General features: G+C 32.2%; 1 protein-coding gene across 5 annotated transcripts in view; it reads left to right on the forward strand.

The window, feature by feature from the left end:
• Positions 1-782: 782 nt before the first annotated feature.
• Positions 783-27,095, forward strand: part of LOC124531846 (multidrug resistance-associated protein 1) — a 34,344-nt gene continuing 8,031 nt past the window's right edge. For 2 of the 5 annotated variants that reach the window (XM_047106392.1, XM_047106395.1), the window contains exons 1-19: positions 783-918; positions 1,012-1,249; positions 2,000-2,305; positions 6,413-6,679; positions 6,756-6,949; positions 7,328-7,513; positions 7,952-8,206; positions 9,351-9,591; positions 11,345-11,482; positions 16,952-17,098; positions 18,154-18,238; positions 18,316-18,510; positions 19,234-19,410; positions 19,900-20,033; positions 22,703-22,913; positions 23,628-23,744; positions 24,316-24,422; positions 25,565-25,708; positions 26,174-26,249. In XM_047106392.1, coding sequence (XP_046962348.1) covers positions 1,199-1,249; positions 2,000-2,305; positions 6,413-6,679; positions 6,756-6,949; positions 7,328-7,513; positions 7,952-8,206; positions 9,351-9,591; positions 11,345-11,482; positions 16,952-17,098; positions 18,154-18,238; positions 18,316-18,510; positions 19,234-19,410; positions 19,900-20,033; positions 22,703-22,913; positions 23,628-23,744; positions 24,316-24,422; positions 25,565-25,708; positions 26,174-26,249 — 3,031 coding nt within the window. In that variant the 5' untranslated portion in view covers positions 783-918; positions 1,012-1,198. The other 3 variants (XM_047106391.1, XM_047106394.1, XM_047106393.1) reach the window with 2 other exon arrangements.

Below are 27,095 nucleotides of genomic sequence, written 5' to 3' on the forward strand. Positions count from 1 at the left end.
CAATATTTTTAGCTTTCACACTTTTCTTTTCGAAGTTTTTCCACTTAATAAGTAAACATTTTATTTCTCTGTATATCTTTATTTCCCCTTGTTGAGGGGAAAATCCCCAAAAAGGCATCACTGAAATCGGAAGTGGACCGAAGGGGGCGGAGATCCAAATTACTCCAGTATCCACAGATAATATTATTGTCAATTTGTACATATTATATATTTATAAAAGTATATTATATATATAAAAATAAAACCACAGTTACCAGCCACAATAACTTTTCCATACCATCAAAAAAAAACAGCTAATAACTTCTTTAAATGCAGCAAAATGTAAATATTTTACAAAAATTCTAACAAAAAATTGTAGAGATTGATCATTATCTATCTCTACTATTTTTAATTAATATATATATACAATAGTATTGTTATATGAGAAAATTATACATTCACTTCATTTTATATATGAATACAAAAATAAATGATATCAAAGCTAAATTACACTTGGTTTCATTTCTGATTTTCCCAGATATTTAAAACTATTCTGTACTTAAGCTGTCATTGAATTACATTAAATGCTGGTTTTAGACAAACTTAATCGATTTGGGATTATTTTAAGGACTTTCGCAGGCATACTAAAGTTTAGTATAGAGTAGAGTAAGACCAATATAATTTTTAATGTAAATTTATTACGAAAACACGCAATTTAATCTTTATTTCAAATATAAAAGCTACATATTATATCAAAACATTTTTGACGCTAAAACGTCAAAACAGTTGACTTTCTGCTTTTTTTTACTTGGCAACATTGGAAACAGTAATCTGTGATTCGGAATTCGAAATCGTGATTTCGTGAATTGTGACTGTGAAACTGCGAGTAGTTGAGTACTTTGATCATTTGATGGAGAGAGTTAAGTCAACGTGTTTATGGTTAGAAGCAATATTTCTTTGGAAATTCAATGCAACGTTGCCGTTGGACATAGTTTTAATTATAAATTTATAATAAATTGTTTTTGTTAACAGATATATTGTGAATAAGTGTTCATACAATCGGTTCAATTACAAAACAATTGTGTAATTATAATAAATAGCGAATGGTAATATTTTAAGAGAAGTGATCGAAAATTGTTGCTAAGGGCTTTTTAATTACAAACACGGTGAAAAACGTTACACGTTGCATGGCAAGCCTAAATTGTGTACCTAATTTTTTATGATGTCTTATAATTCCACACTCGACGATTTCTGTGGATCAAAATTTTGGGTAAGTACTAAGTAGGTCTTTGACCCTGGCATAGCTACCATCAAAATTTAACAATATCTGACAAAGGCTCAAAAAGTTTCACAAACAATATAATTGTATTATTTACTAAATACATTAAAATAATATTTTTCGTAATAATAAAAATAGGATAAAAATAGCAAATTTATCATTTCTCGTTCATTTAATAATAATTATATTTTTAGTATATAATATTAAATATCCAAAAAAGTTCTGTTCCTAAAGTTTAGTCATTACTAAATTATTTTAAATTATTATTCATATCGCTTTTTTACAATTTTTCATTTTATGTATAATAAATGACATGACCCCAGACATTTTATGTCTAATAAAGTATTGTGGTCAAGGATATAACCAGTTTTTTGTATTTTCACCTTAAAATATTTGAAGTACCTACTTTTTTGTTTTTTTAAATAACAAGTTCTTAAATAATTCTACATTAAATTTTTTCGTAGTAAATTCTTTAGCTAGTAGATAATCTAAGTAGAGTTATATTTATCAAAGTCAGTGTGACTATAATTAGAAAAAAAAAATTAGGTATAGTCCATAACTAAAGATTGCTTCACTTCCTTTTCCACCAGTTAGTCAAATTTAGTGATTAAAAATTATTAAGGACAAAAGAAAATGTTTTTATAAGTGATTTAAATTATAAGGTGATTCTTGCTTTGGCAATGAGTAGGATTAAAATAAATAAATATATTTGTAGAAATTAATGTTGTAATAAAATTTTAGGACAGTAATTTAACATGGTATACTGAGAATCCCGAGTTCACACCATGTTTTGAAAAAACTGTATTAGTATGGATACCATGCCTTTTCCTGTGGGTAGCAGCTCTACTGGATGCCTATTACATTTTTAATAGTAAAGAGCGAAATATACCATGGAACCTTTTAAATATAACCAAACTAGTGATAACATGCCTTCTAATAGTGTTAAAATTTGTGGATTTGGGTGTTACTGTCCATAAGTCATCAAAAGAAGAGGAGTATGTATTTAATGCAGACTATTACAGCCCAGTAGTGAAGATTTTAACATTTGTAAGTATAATATTAATTATTACTTATGTTTACTATTAACATTCATCTTATAGCATATTGTTTTGAATTGAAATTTCATGCAATTTGGTAGTAGCTGCGCTTAATTATGTCATAGTATTACATATTTAAATTACAAAATGTTTTAAATTAATATATATTTATTTATAATGCAATACTGTAACACTTGACCACTTATATCCACTAGAAATTGACTTTTAAAGTTTAGTTGACAACTTGTCAAAATAGGGTATTAAATTCATCAGTTATTCTACCAACCATTATGTTCAGAGCTAAAAGTCAACACTTATTATATATGCAACTGATATAACTTGAAACCGATGGCAGTGCATTGATGTAAATTGTGTTAACAACAATTTCAATGGTATTTGTATTCATCCATGAGTAGCAGCTAATACAAAGTCTTTTCCCAAACAAAAAAATGTTAAAATAATAAAATAAAATATTACTAATTTGTTATGCAGTGCTGCTTATTACAAATTAGGGTCATTTAATTAAGAAATAGGATTGCAAAAAGCTACTTATATTCACTTTCAAATTTAACATGTGAGAATATTAAACACATATCACAATTATAGTTTGACCTAATTTCAGACTACATCTGTATTTTTTTTCTTAAAACGGTAATCCTATCATGTATTACATATTAGATTTCAAATGAATAATTATAAGCTATTTAATCATAGCATCTCAACCATATCATTTTAAAGTTTTTGGTTACAATATTTTCATAAATATCATTTATGGTATGTACAGTAAATGCTTAAAATAAATGTTGTTTTTTTAATTGTATTTCTAAATTATAGTTTGTAGATTAACAGTGATAGAACATTTTTTTTATTTATATATAGTTCCAGTGTTCTCTGAAAAAGGTCCTGGACTAATTTCATTCTGGATAACAGTTTAAGTGCTAATACCAAAAAATAATAATTTACAAATATTCAACACTTGAGTTAGTTACCATAATTAAACATAATATTTAATGTATTTTACTTAGAATAGCTTTTTACATTGATTGTAATGATCTAATCTAATGGCTTAGATACTGTGCTATTAAAATTTATGTTTATAAATTATGAAATGCATAGTGGAATTTCATAGAACAATAAAATTACTTTAATTTGTTTACTTTATCTGATTTAATTTTACTAGTCAGGTCTCGAAATTTCGATTTTTGTTGCGCGTTAATGTTGCGTCTATCGTTGTCATGGTTAAAATACCGCCGATTGGAGTATTCTCATCTATCTTTCTTCATCTACCTTCATTTCACTTTTATTGTCTTTATTTTATTGTGTTACGTTGTATTTTATTAATTATTATCAGTAACAATAATAACATTATTCAATTGAATTCAATAGACAAGAGTCAATAAATAAATTGTATTGGTAATATTAGGTAATTGGTTTTTCAGTGGATCTGTTGTTTCTTGACCTATTTTTTTGCTACTATTCTCTTATAGTAAATGTTATATTTTAATAAAATGAGAAGTAATTGTAACATCTAATTTAAGATAGTTCTATGATAAGAATTGTTTATAAATAATTTACGTAACATGTACTTGGCGTGTTATAGTCGTGCGTTATAGTAATATTTTAAAGAACTTAGTTTTGTACGCTTTACGTGAATAAAAATTTCTCTTTATTCACGTAAAAATAACTTATCCGAATATTGAATAAAATGTTACAACAATTTATAGTTTTATAACTCACATGCTGTATGATTACGTTTGAGACAGCGTGTACATATTTAATAGGTGTGAGAAAATTGTTGGTCTCGTTGCTTTGATGATCGGAATGCTGCTAAAATTATAGAAGGGTAGATAAAAAACACAATGATAATACGAGTTTAATTACTTGACACGTAATATTAATGCTCATCAAAACAAACAACTATTTAAGCGGTTTGTATAATGAATATAATAATGTCATCTCAATTTCAGTTGCATTTAGTCATAACGGTAGCTAATATACAAAAGTTTTGTATGTTTTTCCTGGTTTCGCGCAAATATTACTTACTCAATTATTATGGAACGTACATATAACTTCACATTTTCAGGTTGTATATAAGTAAAATAGTATTTTAATGCGTTGTTTAAAAGATATGTGGGAATAAAATCATTATTTTAAGCTTAAGCGGTCGGGGCGGGCAGAGAGTAATTAGAATATGTTTATTTAACATTGAGCTTTCGTATTCTACAGTTACGTCATCGTGACCAGCTACGTGTTTAAATGATTTTCTGTAATAATTATTGTTAAACTTGTAATAAAGTTTTCCTTCTCAAAGGGGAGGATCCCTAAGCCCAGCAGTGGGACATTTACAGGCTTTCACTTACTTATGAAGTTTTAACACAAATAACAAAATTTATATCCGTCGATATTAAGCTTGCTGATGATGTTACAAAACAATAATTTATGCATAAACGAAAAACAATTTTATAGAATCGATTTGAATATAGTTTAGTTTATGGAATCAGTCCGAAGCGGATCTTTTAACACATAATTATTTAAAATCAAGGTGTACCGCTTGTTTGTTAAGTATATTTTTTTACGTTCTATAAAAATATATATAGTTGTATATTATTGTATGAAGTTTACATCAAAATAATTTGTGGTTTTCGGTGATGCTTAAGACCTTGTAAAGACCGGGTCGGTTACGTAACATCACTTCAAGTGAGCCAAGCGATGATGCTTCTAATTCTCTTGTTCCGGTATAATGAATGCTTAGGGTGATTGAAATCTTATGACACAGCACATTACGATCCGACCAAATTCGTCCATATGATGACCCCGTGACGACTAGCGCTGGGGGTACTTATCTTAATGGTCTCGAGTGACGGAATATTGTTAACTATTAAGGCAATTCGTATGACATTACAATGATAACTAATTTCAATTTGTTTAACTTATTCTTGAATTTATACCTGACTACACCTTACGGGCCTTACTCGTGTTGCAATATTTTATCTTGTTTGTACGCCAATAAAACGTGTAATTATATATTGAATAAGTATGTATGTAGGTTTGATAGGCATACTAAGAGTTTTGTAAGGCTTTTTCATTAAAAATCAAAATTAGTCATGTAGACTCTTAAAAGCATGTTTGAATCGTCATTTTCGCCGCGCTAGTTCGGAAACTTGATTCTACATGGTAGAACCAGCAAGAAACTTAACAGTTACTCTTTTCCATTATTTTATTTAAAGAGTATTTAGTATAAGAGTAGTAAAGAACACTTCCATTTTACCGTGTCCACGCTTTTTTGTCTTTAATATAATCTTGTATTGAGTAGTATGCTTTATTTATCAATGTTTGTTTGACATGAGCCTTATTTTTTTAATAATATTCTATTTATTAATGAGAACGCATATATTTAAATGGTGCATATCGACCTTGGCACTAAAAAACAAATTATTCCGTACGCGACGCAAGGTATATTCACAAATGTAACGCCTGAACCAAATAGTAAATTATGTAGCTCTTAAAAAGGTAAAAATATGAAAAATGAAAAATATAAAATGTATGCATTTTACTGTTAATATGATATACGTTTCGTTTTGTACGAAATCGAGGATTGAAAACCAATAATAAAACCTTTAAAAATCTTTTATTTATAATCGTACTTAGAAATCGTTATGAAATGCACTGCTAACATTGGTCTATGATTATAATATGTCCTTTGTATCGATAACAATACATTAAATCGGAACACATAATATGTTTGACGGTAGAATAACTGATGATTACGAGTACCTACAATTCTATACATTTGAGTACAGATCAATTGATTGATTGGCTTTTAATTTCATTCTTCAAAGTCAATATAATTTAGAAAAATCGTAATTGTTTTGTTTTTTCTCTTCAATATTTGAACAATTATCTTCATTCAACAACTTTAGAACTGTTTGTAGTTTTTTTTTTTATAACAAAAAATAATAATACTTGGATAGAGATTAGTCATACTTTATATGTACGCGTGATGTCAGACTCGTCGGTTTCATTTTCTAGATATATAATTGACACATTTGATTCAAATATAATGAAATTTTACGTAACTAAAAAGTAACACAAGCCTCACTGAATTATCATCTTGCAGATATTATCGGCAACATTATTGTTTTACAACAGAAAATATGGTATGAGAGCCTCGGGGGTGCTGTTTTTCTTCTGGTTTCTTTTAGTTTTAGCGGGGCTACCTCAGCTTAGATCTGAAGTATTGTTGCATTATAATTTAACCGAAGATGAGAATGTACAATATAACTTTGTTAGCTATATGATATACTACCCGTTGATAATAGTGATGTTTATACTAAATTGCTTCGCGGACTTGCCGCCGAGGGATTCGCCTTACAAATTTGAAAAGGTAACGATTTGAAATAAATTTATATCGTATCTATTAACCAATGGAGGGCAAATGTGTATGAAATCATTTATTTTAGAATCAATGCCCGGAAAGTGCGTCCGGTTTCCCGAGCCGTTTGACCTTCAGTTGGTTCGATCCACTAGCTCTCACTGGGTTCCGTAGAAGTTTGACCGAGAGCGACCTCTGGGCTTTGAATCCTCCCGATTCATCGAAGGAGGTTGTTCCAAGGTTCGATAAGTTTTGGGAGAGGACATTGAAGAAGAAAGAAATGTATGTATAACTTATATATTTTCACGATCAAAATATTCTGAAATAATTTAAACGTCTGGATTTAAAGGTCTGGAGGCCCCCGGGCCACAAAGCAGTGGGGACCCTAGACAAACAAAAGCTTGAAAAACCTAATAATTATATTATCATGAATTAATTACTTTTTTTATTTCAATATTTAAGCTATGATTTATTTACTTGTATCGGTAACTTTTAAAATGTTAAATAATAACATTATTATAATTTGACTATATCTCGGTATTTGTTAACTTGCTGAAAACTGTGGCCCCCACTAATGTGGAGGCCCCAGGGCAGTTGGCCCGGTTGCCCTCCCCTAAATACGGCCCTGGTGATATGTGTTCACTAAGTAATTTATCTTAGCGCGAGCGGGCCCAAAGCAACGTACAGCAAGACATCGGCCAGCGTGAACTTCAAGCCCGACAAGGAGCGGAAGCCGGCGTCCATATTGGGCGCGCTGTGCCTCGCCTTTGGAGGTCAATTTCTCTTCGGAGCTCTTCTCAAACTTATCAACGACACACTCATGTTCCTGTCGCCACAGCTTCTCAAGTAAGACCAACATAAAAAAAAAAATTGTAATGATAGTTAGGACTTTAATTTGGTATATCAGTTGAAATTATAAATGTAATGTAGTGTTATAGAAATAAAACGATGCGTCATGCTAAGAATTATTTCGAAAATGATCAAACGGGAAAATGTATATCGTTGAACATTTTTTATACAACACATATGAGTTAAATATCTAAAGGTTAACATCAATCATAATTCGTATTACTTAATTGTGACTTTATAATTCGTGATCATAGAGGTCAAGGTCCAAGTGAAATCCGGTTATTAGAACTAATATTCTTACAAATGTAAGTTGCAAGTTACATAAAAACGCCAGCTCGTAAGTAAGGAGAGATAGAAGTCATTTTTTAGACGATAAAGTTAACACACATTAGCACGTTGTTTGTCGTATTTAATGGCCTTTTGTACGGTTTTTAGACTTCTCATAGGATTCGTCGAAAGCAAAGAAGCAGTGTGGAAGGGCTATCTGTATGCGTTGGGTCTGGTCGCCTGTGCGACTGCACAGACGATGCTACTTGCACATTACTTCACGAGAATGTACCTCGTGGGCATGAGGATAAGGACGGCGCTCACGAGCGCCATCTACAGGAAATCGCTTCGGATATCGAACTCGGCAAGAAAAGAGTCGACGGTCGGAGAAATTGTAAATCTCATGTCTGTCGACGCGCAGAGGTAAATAAAAGATTTCAGAGACGAGAGTTACTAGATGGCTAGGCAAACAAGCAAAGTGCATTTTATAAATTACGAAGTTATTACGAACTTCGATTTCACTGTCGATTTCTACACAGCGCTGACAAAGAATACTGACAATAGCAAAATATATCGAAGTGGCTTTTTATTCTAGATTTTTGTATGAAAACATGTCGAAATACCGTTCAGAAATAATATCGGACAAACATTTCAATTAACAATTGCAAATATCATTTTCAATTAATCAATTATTGATTAAGTCATTTCCAACGAATTTGTTCGTTTCTGCAAGCTGTATCGTCCATTATCACATATAAAAGTCACGGTGACGTCGGTTGTTACACAATTTTATTCATATTGTGAAATTGTTATATATGTATTATTGTTAAATTTGAAACGAGCTCTGACGATTTATTACAATCGTAATGTCTCAAAGTAATGTCTTAATAAAAAGTATTAAATACATATTCTACTATTTAGCCTTCACTAGCGAGTGTATATCGACTTTTTTTTTATTTACTTCGCTTTTGGTCTTATCTATCTAATAATCTATCCAACATATGTTACTTTTTTTTTTACGAAATGAACTGACAACAATTTATCACTAGTCTTAAATCGATTTGACATATTAACTATTCGATACATCGATTTTCAATCTACGAAATCGGAAAAATCGAAATCTTTTTTATTCAAACGTAGCTTTTCTATTATGATATTAGTCATAGTAGTTTCTAGTAGTATCTAAATTTTATTTATTGATAAATTAAATTGAAAATTTGTAATTATTTTCATACAGTTGAATTCAAACACTTATGTTTCACCACAAAGAAAGTTTTTTACGATTAATAATAATATTTAAAAATGTATGATCGAAATGGGAATAAACAGTCTGTATTTTTTTGTCAACAAATAAATATGTTATAAAAACTCATAATCTAATCTAACCCACATTCAAAGATATCTTGTAAAAGAAACATATTTAGTTAATTAATTGCTATATCGAATGATTGATTATTGTCATGCTTTAATACATATGCATATGTGCTTTATTTAAGACCAAGATTTTGTAATCAAAGCGCCGTCTCTGCTCTCCTACTTAAGATAAAATGCTTAATATTAATTTTAGGTTCGTCGAACTAACAGCCTACTTAAATATGATATGGTCAGCTCCTCTCCAGATCGCATTGGCCCTGTACTTCCTGTGGGGCATTCTAGGCCCCTCTGTGTTAGCAGGTCTAGCGGTGATGATAGTACTTATACCTGTTAACGGGTTGATTGCGAACAGGGTTAAAACTCTACAGATAAGGCAAATGAAATATAAAGACGAAAGAGTCAAGCTAATGAATGAAGTATTGAATGGAATTAAGGTAAGTTTATTTTTGAAATAAAACTAGTTATAACGGATTTGAATCGCGTATATTAATTATTTGTCACGGGTAGACTGACCCGTCTACCCGAGACCACGAACGCTGTAAAGTGTTCGAAACGTCGGGATGTTAAAAGTAATTCATATACGCGATTCAAATCGGTTATAGCTAGTTTTATTTCAATGTGTAATCGCGAAAATTTAAGACAACATTAAGTTTATTTTTTTTTTAATTGCATAATATTGCGTAAATTTTGAGTAAAATGTTTGGTGTAAGATTATCATTGTAAAGATTGTCGATCAGGTGATAAAAATGAAGATTCTAGATAACATGGTATGTAATTTGAACTAGTGCCCTAATCAGTAGAATGTCATGAAGAGTCATGCTAAGATAAAGACCGTCGGCAAAGAACTGATACAAATTTAACTGTATTTTATCAATGGCTGGGTTGCATAAATTAGGGTCTGGGATTGAAATCATTGGTCAGACAACTGTATTTTATCAGTGACTAGGTTGCATAAAAGGTCTGGGATTAAAATCATTTTTTTGGCAAATGTTAGCGGGATTACTTTTGTAATTCCCTTTAGTAATGCACAATACTTCCATCCTGCATTAGTAAATTGTGAATGTTACAAAGCAAGCCACAATTACGTCAAAAATCAAAATATACTTAATTCAATTAGGCTTTTGAATCGTCATTTTACAAAACTATATTTAGCCCTACATAACCCTATCTCACCCTTATAATCCGGCTTAGGAGAAGTAAATATAAAATAAACAAGTATATATTATGACTTATATACTTGATAAAACGGTTGTCAGCCAAAACTGATTTATAAATAAAAATATACGTGCAATGTTATAAATAAAAAAGCATACATTCAGAATTAAAGATAGTAACTTTTTAGTATCATAATATAATACATCGAAACAATCTCTGCATTCACTGATTACATATATTTGATATGTCACTGTGAACAATACGAAACTAATTTTCAAGGTTTGGTGCGTTATCATCGGTTATCTATGTTGTATCTTTACTATATCTCGGAGGCATTTGTATTGAAAATTTCGCATATTATTCGAAAATATAACTTATTCTCAATATGCTGTGTAACAAGTTACCGAAAAAAAAAGTTTTCATTGATGAGTTATGTAACAAATGAATTAATATATAGTATTAGAAGCTTTACATAACAATTAAGCCTGTGATACATATACTACTAGTGCTAGTAGAAAGCGGATTTTCTTCTAGCGTTTGTGGTAGTAGCACGCTAGTCGATATTGAATAAATAAATAATAAATATGAGACAACATCACATACATTACTCAGATCCCAATGTAAGTAGCTAAAGCACTTAAGCTATGGAAAATCAGAAGTAACTAAGTTACCACAAACACCCAGACCCAAGACAACATAGAAAACTTATGGTAATCTACATCGACTCTGCCGGGAATCGAACCCGGGACCTCGGAGTGGCGTACCCATGAAAACCGGTGTACACAACACTCGACCAGGGAGGTCATCGAAAAGAAAACATGAGATTATGTGTCTGCTAGTAGATGGCAAATTAATAAAAGCACATGTATGGTCTTGGCCTGAAACGGTGCGCAAACTTCTATGTAATTTGTGATACCGGTTCACTTGTAGTTAGACCACTCATAAGCATGTTTGACAGATTATAACCATATAAATGACCATATAACGAGACTAAATATATAAAATATGTAATATAATGAATATATATTTTAGGTACTTAAAATGTATGCCTGGGAGCCTAGCTTCGAAGATCAAATACTTAAAATAAGGAATGAAGAAATGAAAGTCTTAAAACAAACCGCCTATTTAAACTCTGCCACGTCATTTATATGGTCTTGCGCACCCTTCTTGGTAAGTAATATATAAATACAATATTATTGACACATTTATATTTTGGTAATTAATAATTATTATTAAATAGACTGAGATCCCAGACCCATCTAGCAAAAACTGCAAAGAAAACTTTGATTAAACTATAGTTTAAACCCTGGATTAAAATAATTAATATATTTTTTCCGAAACATAGACACGAAAATGCCTTGATAATTTCTTTGTATACAACAACCATAAACCATAAATCGCTTACTGCTGGGCTAAAGGCCTCCACCACGCTGTTCCAATGCGGGATGGTGGAATACACATGTGGCAGAATTTCTATGAAATTTGTCACATGCAGGTTCCCTCACGATGTTTTCCTTCACTGCTGAGCACGAGATGAATTATAAAGACAAATTAAGCACACATCAGCGGTGCTTGCCTGGGTTTGAACCCGCAATCATCGCTTGAGATGATTTTCTTTGTATAAACAATATATATTAATGTATGTGTTATAATTATCATGTATGGAGAATCCCTAAAAGTTTAATGGTAAAGAATACACTCACATATATATTGTTCCATTTTACCCAAGTGTATAAACAAATTCAAAAAGAAAATTTTACAGCGAATGAAAAATAAAATACGTAGTATTTCATACATTCAAACGAGACGTAAGTATTAGTACGTGTATTATTATTGATTGGTAATAATAAGAACATTCTGATGTTCACGTCGATAAAAGAACCTGCTTCATATATTTATTCTAAATGATATGCAATAAAAATTTAACCTACATTATATTATATTGAGAATCTGTAACGAGATAAGCACACGTTTCAAGTAATCTGATAAGCAACACGAAAAATCAACATTACACTACAATGATGTTTAAATTGATGCAACACTAGCTATCCGCCCCGGTTTCGCATTGGAAAATCATTAGTTAAACACCTAATATTATTTCAAATAGTAAGCTGACAAATTATTATAGTATAATTAATACTTAAAGTATTGATTTACAAAAAATGGTTAAAATATATAAAACGAAAATTCTCAGGAAGAGACGTTCAAACATAACTTAAAAGCAATTAATTGCAATGATAATTAGAAAAAAAAAACATTAAAATCTATTCAAAAACTTACAAACTCCTACAAACGCAGACACACACAAGCTCGAGCTATATATAAAATAAAACAAATATTTTTTATTTAATCATCATTTCTTAAATATATTTTTTTCTTACTTCTATAATTACAATATGTTGTGCAATAAACTGTTTATTTTACGTAAAGCATTAAGAAAATAGAAATGATGAAGTGTTTTTCACAACCAATGTGTCATTATAAATAATGTTAAAATATAACTAGTATTTTATCACCCTGCATATAAGGGTCATTATCGAACAGTTTCTGAAACCCATGTGTACAGTTCAATAGGATTTGTAAACTTTACAAAGGATAAAATGATAATATTATTTAATTATTTATTTTATGCTATTCAATGATAAAAAATAACGGTTTATTCTTCGTTTAAAAAACAGTCATGAATATGTATACGTGTTAATATTTTTTATTATAAAACTGTAAATGTAATTTTGTAGCTGGTGCTTATTTAAACTTATCAAAAATTGTCGATCGCATCCAAAGATAATACGAAGGAACTTTAATGACGTTTTTTCGTTGTAAATTAAGTCTTATCGTCGTGATTTTACGTACATAGCATGGGCCACAACGACCCAGTAGATGAATAATGTGATTCTTAAATCAAGATGGCGGGTTTCAATCCGGGCGAGCACTCAGCACCAATGAGTTTTCAAAAGCTCCATTGAAGTGTTGGTTATCGATCTTTATAAATGCAAGTGTGATTTGCCACGTGTATACAACAACAGCCTGTAAATTCCCACTGCTGGCTTCCTCTCCCTTTGAGGAGATGGTTTTTCGAACATATTCCACCACGCTGTTCCAATGCGGGTTGGTGGAATACACATGTGGCAGAATTTCTATGAAACTTGTCACATGCAGGTTTCCTCACGATGTTTTACTTCACCGCTGAGCACGAGATGAATTATAAAGACGAATTAAGCACATCAATCAGCGGTGCTTGCCTGGGTTTGAACCCGCAATCGTCGGTTAAGATGCACGCGTTCTAACCACTGGGCCATCTCGACATGCCACGTGTATAACCAAACGTTATTTAAACGGTGTGCTGGAACACCGTAACCTCTTGAAGAGGAGGCGGGTCCATTGACAATAGTACTTAAATACAAACAAATTAAAGCCTTCCGCTGCCATCAAACACGAATGTAATATTAAAATAAATACACCATAATAGCATGGTTGTATCAAGGTGAACGAGTGCTAGAGCACGGGGAAAATGTTCGTTTTATATTATTCACTATCATCTTTGAGATCTCTAATATTTTTTGCTATTAATTTTCATCAAAATATTTTCCTCGTCGATTATAAAGACAATTTTCAATAAGTAGACTCTCTAATGTAAAATGTTTTTTTTTTTTAATATTCGCTAAATTCTCAGGATAAGTGCGCTTAAACAAACGGTATTTACTAAATATTTGTATAGATATAATATAAAAATAGAAATAGTATAAAAATAAAACTCGAAAAGACATAGAATATGGCAGAATTCGTATCCAACCTGTGTATTTCCGATGTTTCGATCACCTCGAACGGGAGGTTAATTGGACCAACTTAATGCCTAAAATATATATAATATAAACAAGACGATAAGAAAAAAAGAAAATCATCAAAATATTGTTTGTTCAAACTGAACTACACTTTTTTCCAACATTATAAATGAAACTAAACAAATGCTTCTCCGTCCGCGTATTTTCTCGCGTGGAAATTGATTATATCCCCTGGAATTTCACCTTTATACCTTTCACAGCCTAAACCTTATTTAACCCCTCTAGATATATAAGTTCCAAAATTTCTCCCTTAGTGGGTCTCTATTCGATAAATCGATCTTACTTACTAATTTTCAAAGCTTAACTTTAAAAGTTTGCGCTCAGCGATGATGAATCAGTCGGTCAGGGCTTGTTATTTTATATATATATAAGTTAAAAGTAGTCATGTCAGTCAGTCATGAGGTCATACTATCCGCCCTATCACAGCGAGATCTCGACTTCAGCAACAGAAGATACGTCTATATGATGTCTTATCTCATTCGTAAATATGTCGAGTGATAGATTGATTGGATTGATTGTTTAAAAAATCAATGCAATAATCTTTATGTAAATGTCTTAAGATAACGTTAATACCGCAATTAAACGTCAATAAACAATACAAATAATTGTTTAATTGATAACGATAACAGCCGTCCTTCCGAAATTATCTGTCGTTGGTTATCGTTTTTATTTCATATTTATCTAAGAGTTTAATACCAAGACTACCTTATTTCACTAACAAAATAACGGTTGTTTTATAATTTTTTTCCAAGGCAGAACTATAAAAGAGATAAAACGAAATTTAGATTTACATATTTCATGCAATTTGCCAATAGCTCTGCTGTATTATCAACTAACAGTAACCTTGATTGATAAATAATTATTTATAATACTTCATTATTCCACCACAGCTACTTATACCAAGATCAATCGAAACGCCATTTTTTGCGAAGGTATTATGAATACCGTAGATCATTTTATACCTCGAGTAATCACGTTATGTCAACTCAAGGTCATAGTTGTTTATCTTTACTTCTATGTATTGTAGTATAAGAGTATGTATAGTGTTGGTAGTTGCCTTATGATCGGGAACCTTACATCCCTTATTCCAGGCAGTTAACTTCTTAAAACGTTTATGCTCTTAAGACCTTTCTAAATAAAAGCGTATTTAGCAGATAAAGTTTAGCCCCTTATTGATATTGATTACATAAGTAAATATTATCGTTACATATTAGAAAGAATACAATAGTTACTCAATTAATCAAATATTTTTATGAATGTAACTTTTTCGTATATCTAATCTGTTACTTGACCTGAAAAAAATTAAACTTCAATGCTTTTCATGAAATTCGAATGCGAAGTATATTCTCTCGAACAAAATATATCTAAAGTGTAAGAAAATACAACCGACTTAATAACATTCTTCCTTTTAATACTTAATAACAAATATATAATAAGTTCGCAAAGTTCGAACGAGGAGTATTATCCCGGATTGACACCAAAACAAAAACAATTATAGTTGAAGTCAGTATAGTAAGACACAAATTAGATGTAGCATCGGAAAAAGCAATGGAATGAAAATAAAACCGATAACTGCCGATTTACACAACCAATAGAAATAGCTCCCTATCGCGCCATTCGACGCTATTCATCGCTATAGATTCACACGTCAGAAAAAGCAAGTGCATGTACATCGACGCGTCAAATTGACGAATATATTGGGTCATATGATATTACAAGTTATTGCGTTTGTGCAAAGATCATATTCGCGTGAGAAATAAATATTGATAATTTGGGATAGCGTACTCAATTCGGATGTGATCGGTTTTACGAATTTTGCCGATGCGACATCTAAGTTGTGTCGTACTATACTGTGTTTCGAACTTATAAACCATATTTCCATACAACTGTCTCCATGTTCAATAAAATAATAATTAAGCTAAAATATATATGATGCGAAATTGTCTATCTTCGTTCGTCCTACTTTTGCTACGTTTATAATATATTATGTTAATAATAGAACTCGCTTTATCTCATTCGCTTTATATATATTATCTATATAGTATAAAATGTATAAGATTCAAGTTATACATTAGCATTCATTTATACCTGTTGAATGTTTTCTATCCCGTTACGATTTCTCATGTTTCTGAAAGTAAAGTTATAACATTAAGCTATTTTTATCACTTTTAGTTTGTTGTATTATATTTGCGTATTCAATAGAATTTAAAATGAGCTTCAAACTTAAATTGCACGGATCGGTTCATAAACGACAGAGATAAAAAATACTTGAAATTGTTGGACCTTCTTTTAGGTAAAGTCTGATAAAAAATAATTTAATTTAATTCCTTACGTATAATGTATACATTGTAGTTTGCAATAGGATTAAATTCAATTTTCAACAATCCCGTAACTACCGATTGTAAAGGCCATACTATAAGGCCATTGTTGAACAACTCCAAGGTCAAAGTTATCAACATCGCAGTGAATACGACATTTTGTTATTCTTTTCTATTTTGAAAATGACAATCGGTGATCAGAACATCAAATTTTTTTGTTTCTTTTTTATATTAGTTTTTTATGTTACTCTATATGGCACCTTTGTGGTATTTTTAGGTTATTGACCGAATTTTAAGGTGCTTTAAAATCCGGTTTTGTGACTTTTTGGCGGTTTTCTTATTCGAAGGTTACGTGTTAAAATATTTCAAAATAAAATACATTTTAATCAGCGTTAAGATTATGATTTTTATATTTCAGAAACGAAAACAATATAATTACTAACAAAAAGTAATGTATAATGTTTGCTTTTTTTTTTAAGGTAACGTTCCTAACTTTCTTCACTTATGTGATATCTGACTCCGAACATATTCTGCGACCTGATAAGATATTCGTGTCGATGTCCCTGTTCTATATAATGCATTTGCCTTTAGGCCTGCTCCCACTCATCATCGTCTCAATTATAGAGGTAGAGCCTCAAGCGTAAATCATCTCAATCTTTAGTCATAAAAGGCTGTGGTTCTCTCTGGAATAAGTCATACTAACACTCACTAATTTAACTTTGAATATATTTAAGTTTAAAACGTGTGAAAATTCTCGAAGATAAAATGATAAGAATATTTATTCTCTGTCAATAAAAGGAACACGCTTGCAAGATTGTTATGGCCGTTATGATGACGAACATAAATATGACCTGTCAAGTGTGAAAGCTGTTTATTGCAACACAATGCCTAAAAGCTGAACATATTTAAATGGATTTTATTATATTTTTATTATAATTATATTCGTATAAATTTATATTACAGATAAGTTGATTTACGCGAAATGTAACCCACCGTTACTAGGTACATAACAAATTTTATTTCCTCGTACTTTTGGCGAAGTGTCCCAACTGCGACACAGCCTTATCATTTCTAACATTCACAGCTGCGTTCAAGTTATATCAAATTGGGCTTCGTGCTTACCTATCGAGTCTGTCGCGAATGACTTAGATATTTACGGTAATTTAATTCAGCAGCAGTTCACATAACACCACCATGATCGTTATATTAATCCACTTTTATTTCCTGGAATGGTCGTAGGTGTCGCTGATGTCATTTGGGTGCTTTGTTCTGGTGAATGATAAGGAAGTGCTGGACTCTAAACGCGCTTTCGTTGCGTTGTCCCTTTTCAACATACTGCGTTTCCCACTATCAATGCTGCCTAACGTTATATCGAATGTAGTACAAGTAAGTTCATGTTAACGATAGTCGTATACACGTAGACGTGTTAAAAATTAACATCGTTCGTTTCATTAATGTTTCACTTTCACTTAAATCTAACGCATGTCCGGTGAATGAATATCAATGTATATATGATTCTACGGAGGAAAAATGTTATCCTTAGCCAAATATCCTTAATCGAAATATATATGCAAAAAAAAAACTTTTTAGTTTCAATCAATCGTAGCTTTGTTTTTCCTCCGTTGATGATCTGTAAAATGTTACACAATATACGATTAATAGCTGACCATTTATTTTGTAGACATCTGTTGGTATTAAACGGTTAAATAAGTTCATGAATTGCGATGAACTCAACGTGAGCTCCGTGGAACACGACCCGAAGGAACGTAAGTTGAAAGCGACGGCAATATTTACCAAGTGGTAATTCTAGAATGTCGAATTAAATTTCCCTTTCGATCGTCAGCGAATCCTCTGGTGATCGAAAACGGTCACTTCACGTGGGGCGACGATTCGGAGCCCGTGCTGAAGAACATCAACGTGCACATTCCAAGCGGCAGCCTCGTCGCCGTGGTGGGCAGCGTGGGCTCCGGGAAGAGTTCGCTGCTCTCCGCGCTGCTGGGGGAAATGAACAAGATCTCCGGCCGTGTTAATACCACCGGTATACCATTCACTTTAAAACAACAGCCCTACAGAGTTAAATAAAACTAATTATAACGGACACTTTGCAGTGTTCGTGGTCACGGGTAGGGTGGTCTACCCGTGACCACGAACACTGCAAAGTGCTCGAAACGTCGGGATGTTTAAAAATAATTAATATACGCGATTCATCCGTTATAATTAGTTTTATTTAAATGTGTAATAATCGCGAAAATTTAAGACAACATTAGCCCTACAGAGCTTATATTTTTTGACTAGGTATTTACCCAAACGGATCTAACAGACTGAATTTCTAATAGTAAACAATGCTTATTATTGTTGTGTTTCGTTTTGAAGGTTGAGTGAGTGAGTGAGCCAGTGTTATTAAAGACACACAAACATAATATCTTAGCTCCAAAAAAGTTCCAATTATTTCAGTCCGTTAGTTCCTTTATTATATACCATACAGGTATCAGCCATATCATTATATTATATTTATCATTAAACGCTATTATTTCTCTGCTCGCTTTGAATGATGACTTAAATTACAAGCACAGAGATAGAACTTACATTCTATGGCTGTCGGCGTAATTTTTTGCAGTTTTAGTATCCATAGTTTAAACTTGTCTTCAGGTGCCAAACAAATTTCAACTATTGCTGTTTAATAATTGTTTTATGTCATTATTGTTTTCTTTGAATGCGATCCTTGATTTCTTGTACTCTTATAATAATATATTTCGTACAGGTAACATAGCGTATGTATCTCAACAAGCGTGGATTCAGAATGCGACGCTGCAAGACAACATTGTATTTGGCAAAACGCTCGATAAGATCAAGTACAACAACGTCATCAACGTGTGCGCACTCAAGCCGGACTTCGATGTCCTGCCCGGTGGCGACCAAACAGAAATTGGAGAAAAAGGTAAAACAAGAAACAGTTACTATACTATATACTTTTTTTTCTCATTATTGTTCAAAATACAAAAGAAAATACAGCTTAGATTAACAATATAAAATGCCACGAAAACCCCTAAAGGGTTTATCTGGGCAAGTTGCCGTTCACAAGTAACAGTAGGTACATATAACAGTAGAAGTATTATATTACATTACAACATATTTTTTAACACAAACATAACAATATATTTACAGAAATATCCTATATATGTCGAATAAAAGTATTGCGTGCATTATTTATGCTTCTAAAATCGTGCTGAAAGACTCATTTTTGCTTGCGTGCTTATTCTGATTACTTGGGGTCGGCACCCTATTTAGTTCAGTGAATCCACTAGACAAAAGTCTGGGAATGTTTTAGCTAGATGGACTTTTTGTAGCCTAATTTCACACCATTAATATGTCCGGCTATGTATCTGATATGATTTTACGAAGCGTATAAATGTCTTAAATCTTCCAGGAATAAATCTATCGGGTGGTCAGAAACAGAGAGTGTCGCTGGCCAGGGCGGTGTACTACGACGCAGACAACTACTTCCTCGACGACCCGCTAAGCGCGGTCGACTCGCACGTCGGCAAGCACATTTTCGATAAGGTACTTTTTTATGGTATAGATTGGCGGACGAGCATATGGACCACCTAAAGATAAGTGGTCACCATCGCCCATAGACAATGACGCAAGAAATATTAACTATTCCTTACATCGTCAATGTGCCACCAACCTTGGGAACTAAGATGTTACGTCCCTTGTGCGTGTAGTTACACTGGCTCACTCACCCTTCAGACCGGAACACAACAATACTGAGTACTGTTATTTGGCGGTAGAATAACTGATGAATGGGTGGTACCTACCCAGACGCTTTGTACAAGCCCTACAACCAAGTAAATATTATATATTGACATTGGCGACGGGTGTTACAGGTTTTAGGACATAAGGACGCAAAGAGGGGGGTATAATACGACACAACTTAGATGTAGCATCGGCAAATCTGATAAAACGGATTACTGCCAATTTACACAACCAATAGAAATAGCTCCCTATCGCGCTATTCGTCGCTATAGATTCTCGCGTCAGTTCAACCCGAGAAAGCAAGTGCATGTAAATCGACGATATATTAGGCCATATGATATTACAAGTTATAACTTATAACGTTTGTGTAAAGATCATATTCAAATAAGAAATAAATATTGATAATTTGGGATAGCGTACTTAATTCGGATGTGATCGGTTTTACGAATTTTGTCGATGCTACATCTAAGTTGTGTCGTACTATACCCTTACCCTTTGTTCTCTTCTGTACCGCTGAAGTAGCCGTTTGTTACATAAATAAAACAGTAAACTCACTTTATCACTCAAAATTTTAGTATTACAGTCAAAGTTATTAGAAATAATATACTTACAAGTTAAGTAAGAGTCAACAAACATTTACGATCGCTTGGTCCTCTGTGACGCAACTCGAAAACTGATCAGGACTGACCGGTTAGCGTCGCGTCGAGGGCACTCGTGTCGCCTATAGATGATATTTGCATTATATTATATGCAGTTTCATTTCATACATTATCTATAAATAGATAGCTAACGTCCAAACAGTTCCATACATTTATTCCTTTGTTTGTCAGTTTTTCTTTTCTATAGCTTTATCAGCAATAACATTTTAGAAATACGCTTGAGAATATAGATTCAACCAATAAGAACTAGCAAAAAATTCAGTAGTATTATTTATCTAAAATTCGTAACTGATAGAAATTCATAACTGTATATAACTAAAGGAATATAGTATTTAAATATATTAAGTAAAGTTAAAAATATTTACAAACATCCTGATTTCAATGTAAAACATTTAATATACATACATTTGCGATTTTTATTTAAAATAAAAACACAGAATAGCAAATTTCCCAGCTGATTTTTAGTTGCCAAAATCATTAACAGATGTCCTCGGCCCATATCCATTCGCCATTATAAACTAACTATTTCTGATATCTCCAATGTGCCACCAATCTCAAGATTTAAGATGTTGTACTCTGTGTCTGTTATTACCTTGGCTTACACAAACTTCAAACTGAAACACGACATAAATAAACTTTGCTATTTAGCTGTAGAATATTCGACCTAGATTGGACGATAAATAAAATTATTATATACATTATTATTTTATACAATTAATGAGTTTATGACCGATAGCACACCTTGGGAATGAAACGATCGCCTCCTGGCTATTTCATCTCATATTAAATTGTTTATTTATATAATATATGAGACAAACAAAAAAAAAACCGTTGAGTTTCTTTCGCCGGTTCTTCTCAGGTCAGGGTATTTTCTTTTCCGAACCGGTGGTAGTGTTTCAATTGACCATCAATAAGAAAGTGTAATGCTTCTATATTGAATAAAGTTATTTGAGTTTGAGTTTGATTATCTGCTAACTGTAAGGATTGCTAGCTCTATGAATAGACAAGGCTATAGACATTATGTAATAAAAATAGTTGAAACTCGATTCTGTAGTCGAAACGATATATAACTGTGCAAATAAAATGTTGTTAATTGGTAAATACATATACTCTAAAAATATTAGACCGTTTTGGGCATTTGAATTATAATACAATGAAGGTTTTCTAGGAAAATGTCTCAAGAAATACTGTTGATTGCATAGTACCCATTTATGTAACTTCATATACTTTACTTTACAAATAGGGGTTTCAAATGAATATTATAAATAGCAAAAACATTTAAATTATATACATTAACGCAACTGGCAGCTCAATGCATAATCACTCATAATTATTTTTATTCATTTACACAAATAATAAAACAAAGATTTTTGTTTATGATTTAATGATTCAGTATGTTTTAGATTATTATATGATAATATTCTTCGTCCTTGCATATATTTTTAAGAGACTTGAAATAAACTGATAGTTAGCAAGTATATGATTTAATTTAAAAATTTATAAATATTTTTTAAGTATATAATCAATTCAACAATTGAGCATGCTACTAAGGATTTTTTAGCTAAATTTTTTGTCTTGAGTTTACTAGACTGCAGATATCCTAGTACCTAAACAATCATCACAATCAAAACAAGTTATTATGTGATTCTGTAAAGAAACACCCTGCAGTTAGTAGTGTTTACACGCTCATTTCATGAAAAAAAAAAAAAAAATATCAGTGATTATTTTTTAAAAGAGAAACTAATTGAAATTTATTTTTTAACTAATTGATTTATTTATTTTCCGAGATTTACTCCATGGCTTAACTGATTGCAGGTTATTGGCCCGAATGGTTTACTGAAGAACAAAACTCGTGTGTGGGTCACGCACAACGTGTCGTACTTGGCGCAAACCGATCATATCTTAGTCCTGCGCGACGGCGAGGTCTCCGAGGCTGGAACGTACCAACAGTTGCTGGAGAAGAAGGGCGCTTTCGCTGAATTCCTTCTGCATCACTTGAGTGACGCAGAACGTACTTCTCCTGAAGGTAGATGAAAGTGTTATCTATTAAGTTTGTATACAACAACAACAGCCTGTAAATTCCCACTGGGCTAAAGGCCTCCTCTCCCTTTGAGGAGAAGGTTTGGAACATATTCCACCACGCTGTTCCGGTGCGGCTTGGTGGAATACACATGTGGCAGAATTTGTATGAAATTTGTCACATGCAGGTTTCCTCACGATGTTTTCCTTCACCGCTGAGCACGAGATGAATTATAAAGACAAATTAAGCACATGAATCAGCAGTGCTTGCCTGGGTTTGAACCCGCAATCATCGATTAAGATGCACGCGTTCTTGCCACTGGGTCATCTAAGTTTGTATCTTACTTTGTATTTACATTTTTAAACACAACAACAACCTGTAACTTTCCCACTGCTAAGGCCTCCTCTCCCTTCGAGGATGTTTGGAACATATTCTACCACGCTGTCCCAATGCGGGTTAGTGGAATACAAATGTGGCAGAATTTGTATTAATTTTATTATAAACACAAATTAACCACATGAAAATTCAGTGTCTAGATTAGAACCCGTAATTATTGGTTAAGAACTTCTAACAACTGAGCCATCTCGGCTCGTTAAATTTTAAATACAAAATACACATGGATCGGTACTACAACATTAATGTCCTCTTAATACAAAAATAAACAGTTGCTTGGTAATAATGTACATATTGAATTAATATATTCTGACAATTATTTTGCAGAATTGAACGAACTAAAGCATGATTTGGAAAGTAAACTCGGGTCAGAGTTCCAAAATAAACTGCAAAGAGCTCGTTCGCTATCTGAAAGCACATCAGAATCGGAACAACCAGCCGCCGGTAAGAAACTTCAGAAATACAATAAATACTTGAAATGTGATATTTGTTTATTGTCTTTCTTTTATTTCTTTTTTATTTTTTTCTTTATTCGTGTAGCATGAGACAAAATAGCAACAAATTATTATGATACAGCATAAGTTTTATAAACTTTACCGTGTACCACAGTCACCGTATGTTATTTATATAAAGAAATAATAATAAAAACAAGAAATAAAACAAAAATAGGGTAGGCAAAGAAAATTATGCAAAACAGATAAAATAGAAACGACAAACACTCTCATCATCCAATCATTATGACGCAAGACGAAAACAATACGATCCGGTCGCCACGCCTAGTGCATTATACAGTCTGTTACAAACAATCCAAATTTACTTTATAATTGAAAGTTATACAAAATGAATATAAGTAATTTTTAATTAATTAATTTAAATTTAATAAGTGATTTTATAAGTTTATTTTTGATATTATCTTTATTAAGTTCTCTTGTTAATGTTATAGGTAATTTATTTATTATTTCTGGAACCATATATTCTAATGTTCGTTTTAATTAATTCTACTTTAATATCTTAGGAGACCGTCGCGGCAGCAGCGTGAAGAGACGTACACCAGAAGCAACACCAAATGAATTGAAAGAAAAGAATAAATTAATCGAAGCGGAAAAAACTGAAACTGGCAGCGTAAGTCAGCCATTAAGTCATTAAAGCTCAGCGGAATTAATACTGTCACACCGGTGTTGATATCGCGTCTATCAACATTGTTATTTAACACGAAATTATATCTCAATGGATAGTGTTTCATATGTGTTATAAAAATATCTTATGATATATATGTTACTTTTTGTCGCTACGAATTATTGTACGAATAGATTCATTTTTACATTATTCGCTGGGTGCGAAGTATTAGGTGGGAGTAACATAATCTATCGCAGCGCTCATGGTGGTCAAAAGTAGAAATAATGTAAGCTCTGTCATCAGATGTATCCGTCAATTTCAAAGTGATTCTACATAAATACATTTTAATATCATTAGTTTATCGCATTAGTCCGCTAACAAAAATGAGTCATAGTAGTTTTTGTGTTGTAAACTGCAAGAATACTGGCAGAAATAGTAAATACAAGTTTAGTTGGAATTTGATATTGTAACACTCACAAACCCGGTCTTCAAAAAAACACTCATTTCACAACTATAAATGAAGTAAACAAACCCTGACACACTCCAAATGAAACATAATTTTTGGACATACCTTATTTGATTTGAATGACCAAAATAATTTCAACACCTTTTTTCCACCCAAATCGAGGTATCACAACAATTTATTAGTCGAAATATTTATTTTTTCATTTCGATATTTTCTCACCAATATACGGCCTAAATGTCAATGTGACAGCCCGCAAAGTTGTGGACGCTAGTTGGCGCTGTAATCGTGCACAGAGTCAATTATGTTGACGCTACTAGGTGCCCAGTGGCGTAGCTATCGTAGGGCCAGGTGGTGCAGTGCACCAGGGCCCCGGAGTTCAGGGGGCCCTCTAAACTAAACCTTAAGCTTCGGAAGCTAGAAAATACCGTGATTTTTTATTTGGTATATATAATTTTAAAAAGTAATTATTAGTTAAAAAAGGATGGGAAAGATTCTTTTCTATGCTCCGGGGCCCTTCCTCACCTAGCTACGCCACTGTAGGTGATGCGTAACAAAAGCCTAATTTTATGGTTTTAGAGTTCAATGTTTGGTAAGTTAGTTGGTAGGAGTTGTCTTACTAAGTCCAATATTTGTTAGTTAGCTAGTGGAGTTGTTGTCTTACTAATGGCGTCTTGGTGTGCAGGTGAAGTGGAGCGTGTACAAGCATTATCTGACGAGTGTGGGCGTGACCGCGTCGGCCGTCACCGTGCTCATGAACCTCGTACTGCAGCTGTTCCAGGTCGGCTCCAACTACTGGCTGGCGCAGTGGTCCAACGACGACTCCATGGTGACTCTTCACTCTATTCTATTTTATTTCCAAGATTAAAAGATGCAAACTATATCTTCTCCAGCCATACAAAATAGTAACAAGCAAAAGAATGCAATAGTCTCAAAGTGACGACCGTAGCCGAGTGATGTGTACGCCGGTGTTCATGGTTACGCCACTCCGAGGTCCCGGGTTCGATTCCCGGCCGAGTCAGTGTAGATTATCATTAGTTTTCTATGTTGTCTTGGGTACCGTCGTTACTTCTGATTTTCCATAGCACGAGTGCTTTAGCTACTTCTTACATTGGGATCAGAGTAATGTATGTGATGTTGTCTCATATTTATTCATAAAAAAAAGAAGTTTTCATTTTCTGTGACTTCACAATTAACTAACAAACAATACAAATCATAAAAAAGTAACATAAAAGTTTTTTTTTTATATTTTTTTAATAACAAAGTTTTAAATAAGGAATGTTTAAAATTACAGTTGGTTAACGGTACCGTAGACAAAAGCAGGCGTGATCTGTACCTCGGCGTTTACGGCGGTCTCGGCATCGGACAAGGTAAGTTTAACTTTGAAAGGGCTTCATGAAAAAAGACTGTATATAATGAGATACCAATTATTGAGTATAACGCTTTGCACTTAACGTCACCAATAAGCTAATCTAACAAATGTTGTCATAACAAATTCAGTGTTAAATTTGCCGTTCGAAGGGCAAATGTAATATGCTTTAAGTCTAACCCTGTGCTTGATAATTGTTATGTATGTTAAATGTATGTTCAGTACGCAGCTGATATGTTATAGCGCAAAACTTTACAACAAACAGGGCAATTTTCATTGTTTGTTGACAGACAACTTTTACTTTTATATACATAAATATATATATTAAAAAAATATATTTATAATTACTCTGGAATGTCAAAAATGCATCAATAACTCTACGATATTGTAATTGAGAACCACGGGCACATCTCTAAATAAATACACAAGTTTCATTGCAATTTGGAAATCTATTTAATATTATTTTAATGGTGACGGTCTAACGATATTAATTATCTTTGACAAAATTATATTCACACACACTAATACAATTTTTAGTAATATTATACAAATAGTATCGTAATTATTTTACTTTCATAAATATGGTTGTGGTTTAAAATCGTAACACTTCTATTGATATTTAATAAGATTATTTATATTTTTATACTTCGTCAATTAAATAATGAATACATTCTTTAAGGGCTCTTCATGGAAATATTTTTCAAAAATCTATTTCTTATATTTCTTGTTATATTTTTATCGCATGCGTCATTTAAACTAAATTATCTTGAAGTAAAATTTAAGCTTGCATGCATTATTTACACAGATTACTTTTTTTTATTTTAATTGTGTACTTGTTGTATATTAA

The sequence above is a fragment of the Vanessa cardui genome, chromosome 8 (genome assembly GCF_905220365.1).
Source record: "Vanessa cardui chromosome 8, ilVanCard2.1, whole genome shotgun sequence".
NCBI classification, from domain to species: Eukaryota; Metazoa; Arthropoda; class Insecta; order Lepidoptera; family Nymphalidae; genus Vanessa; species Vanessa cardui.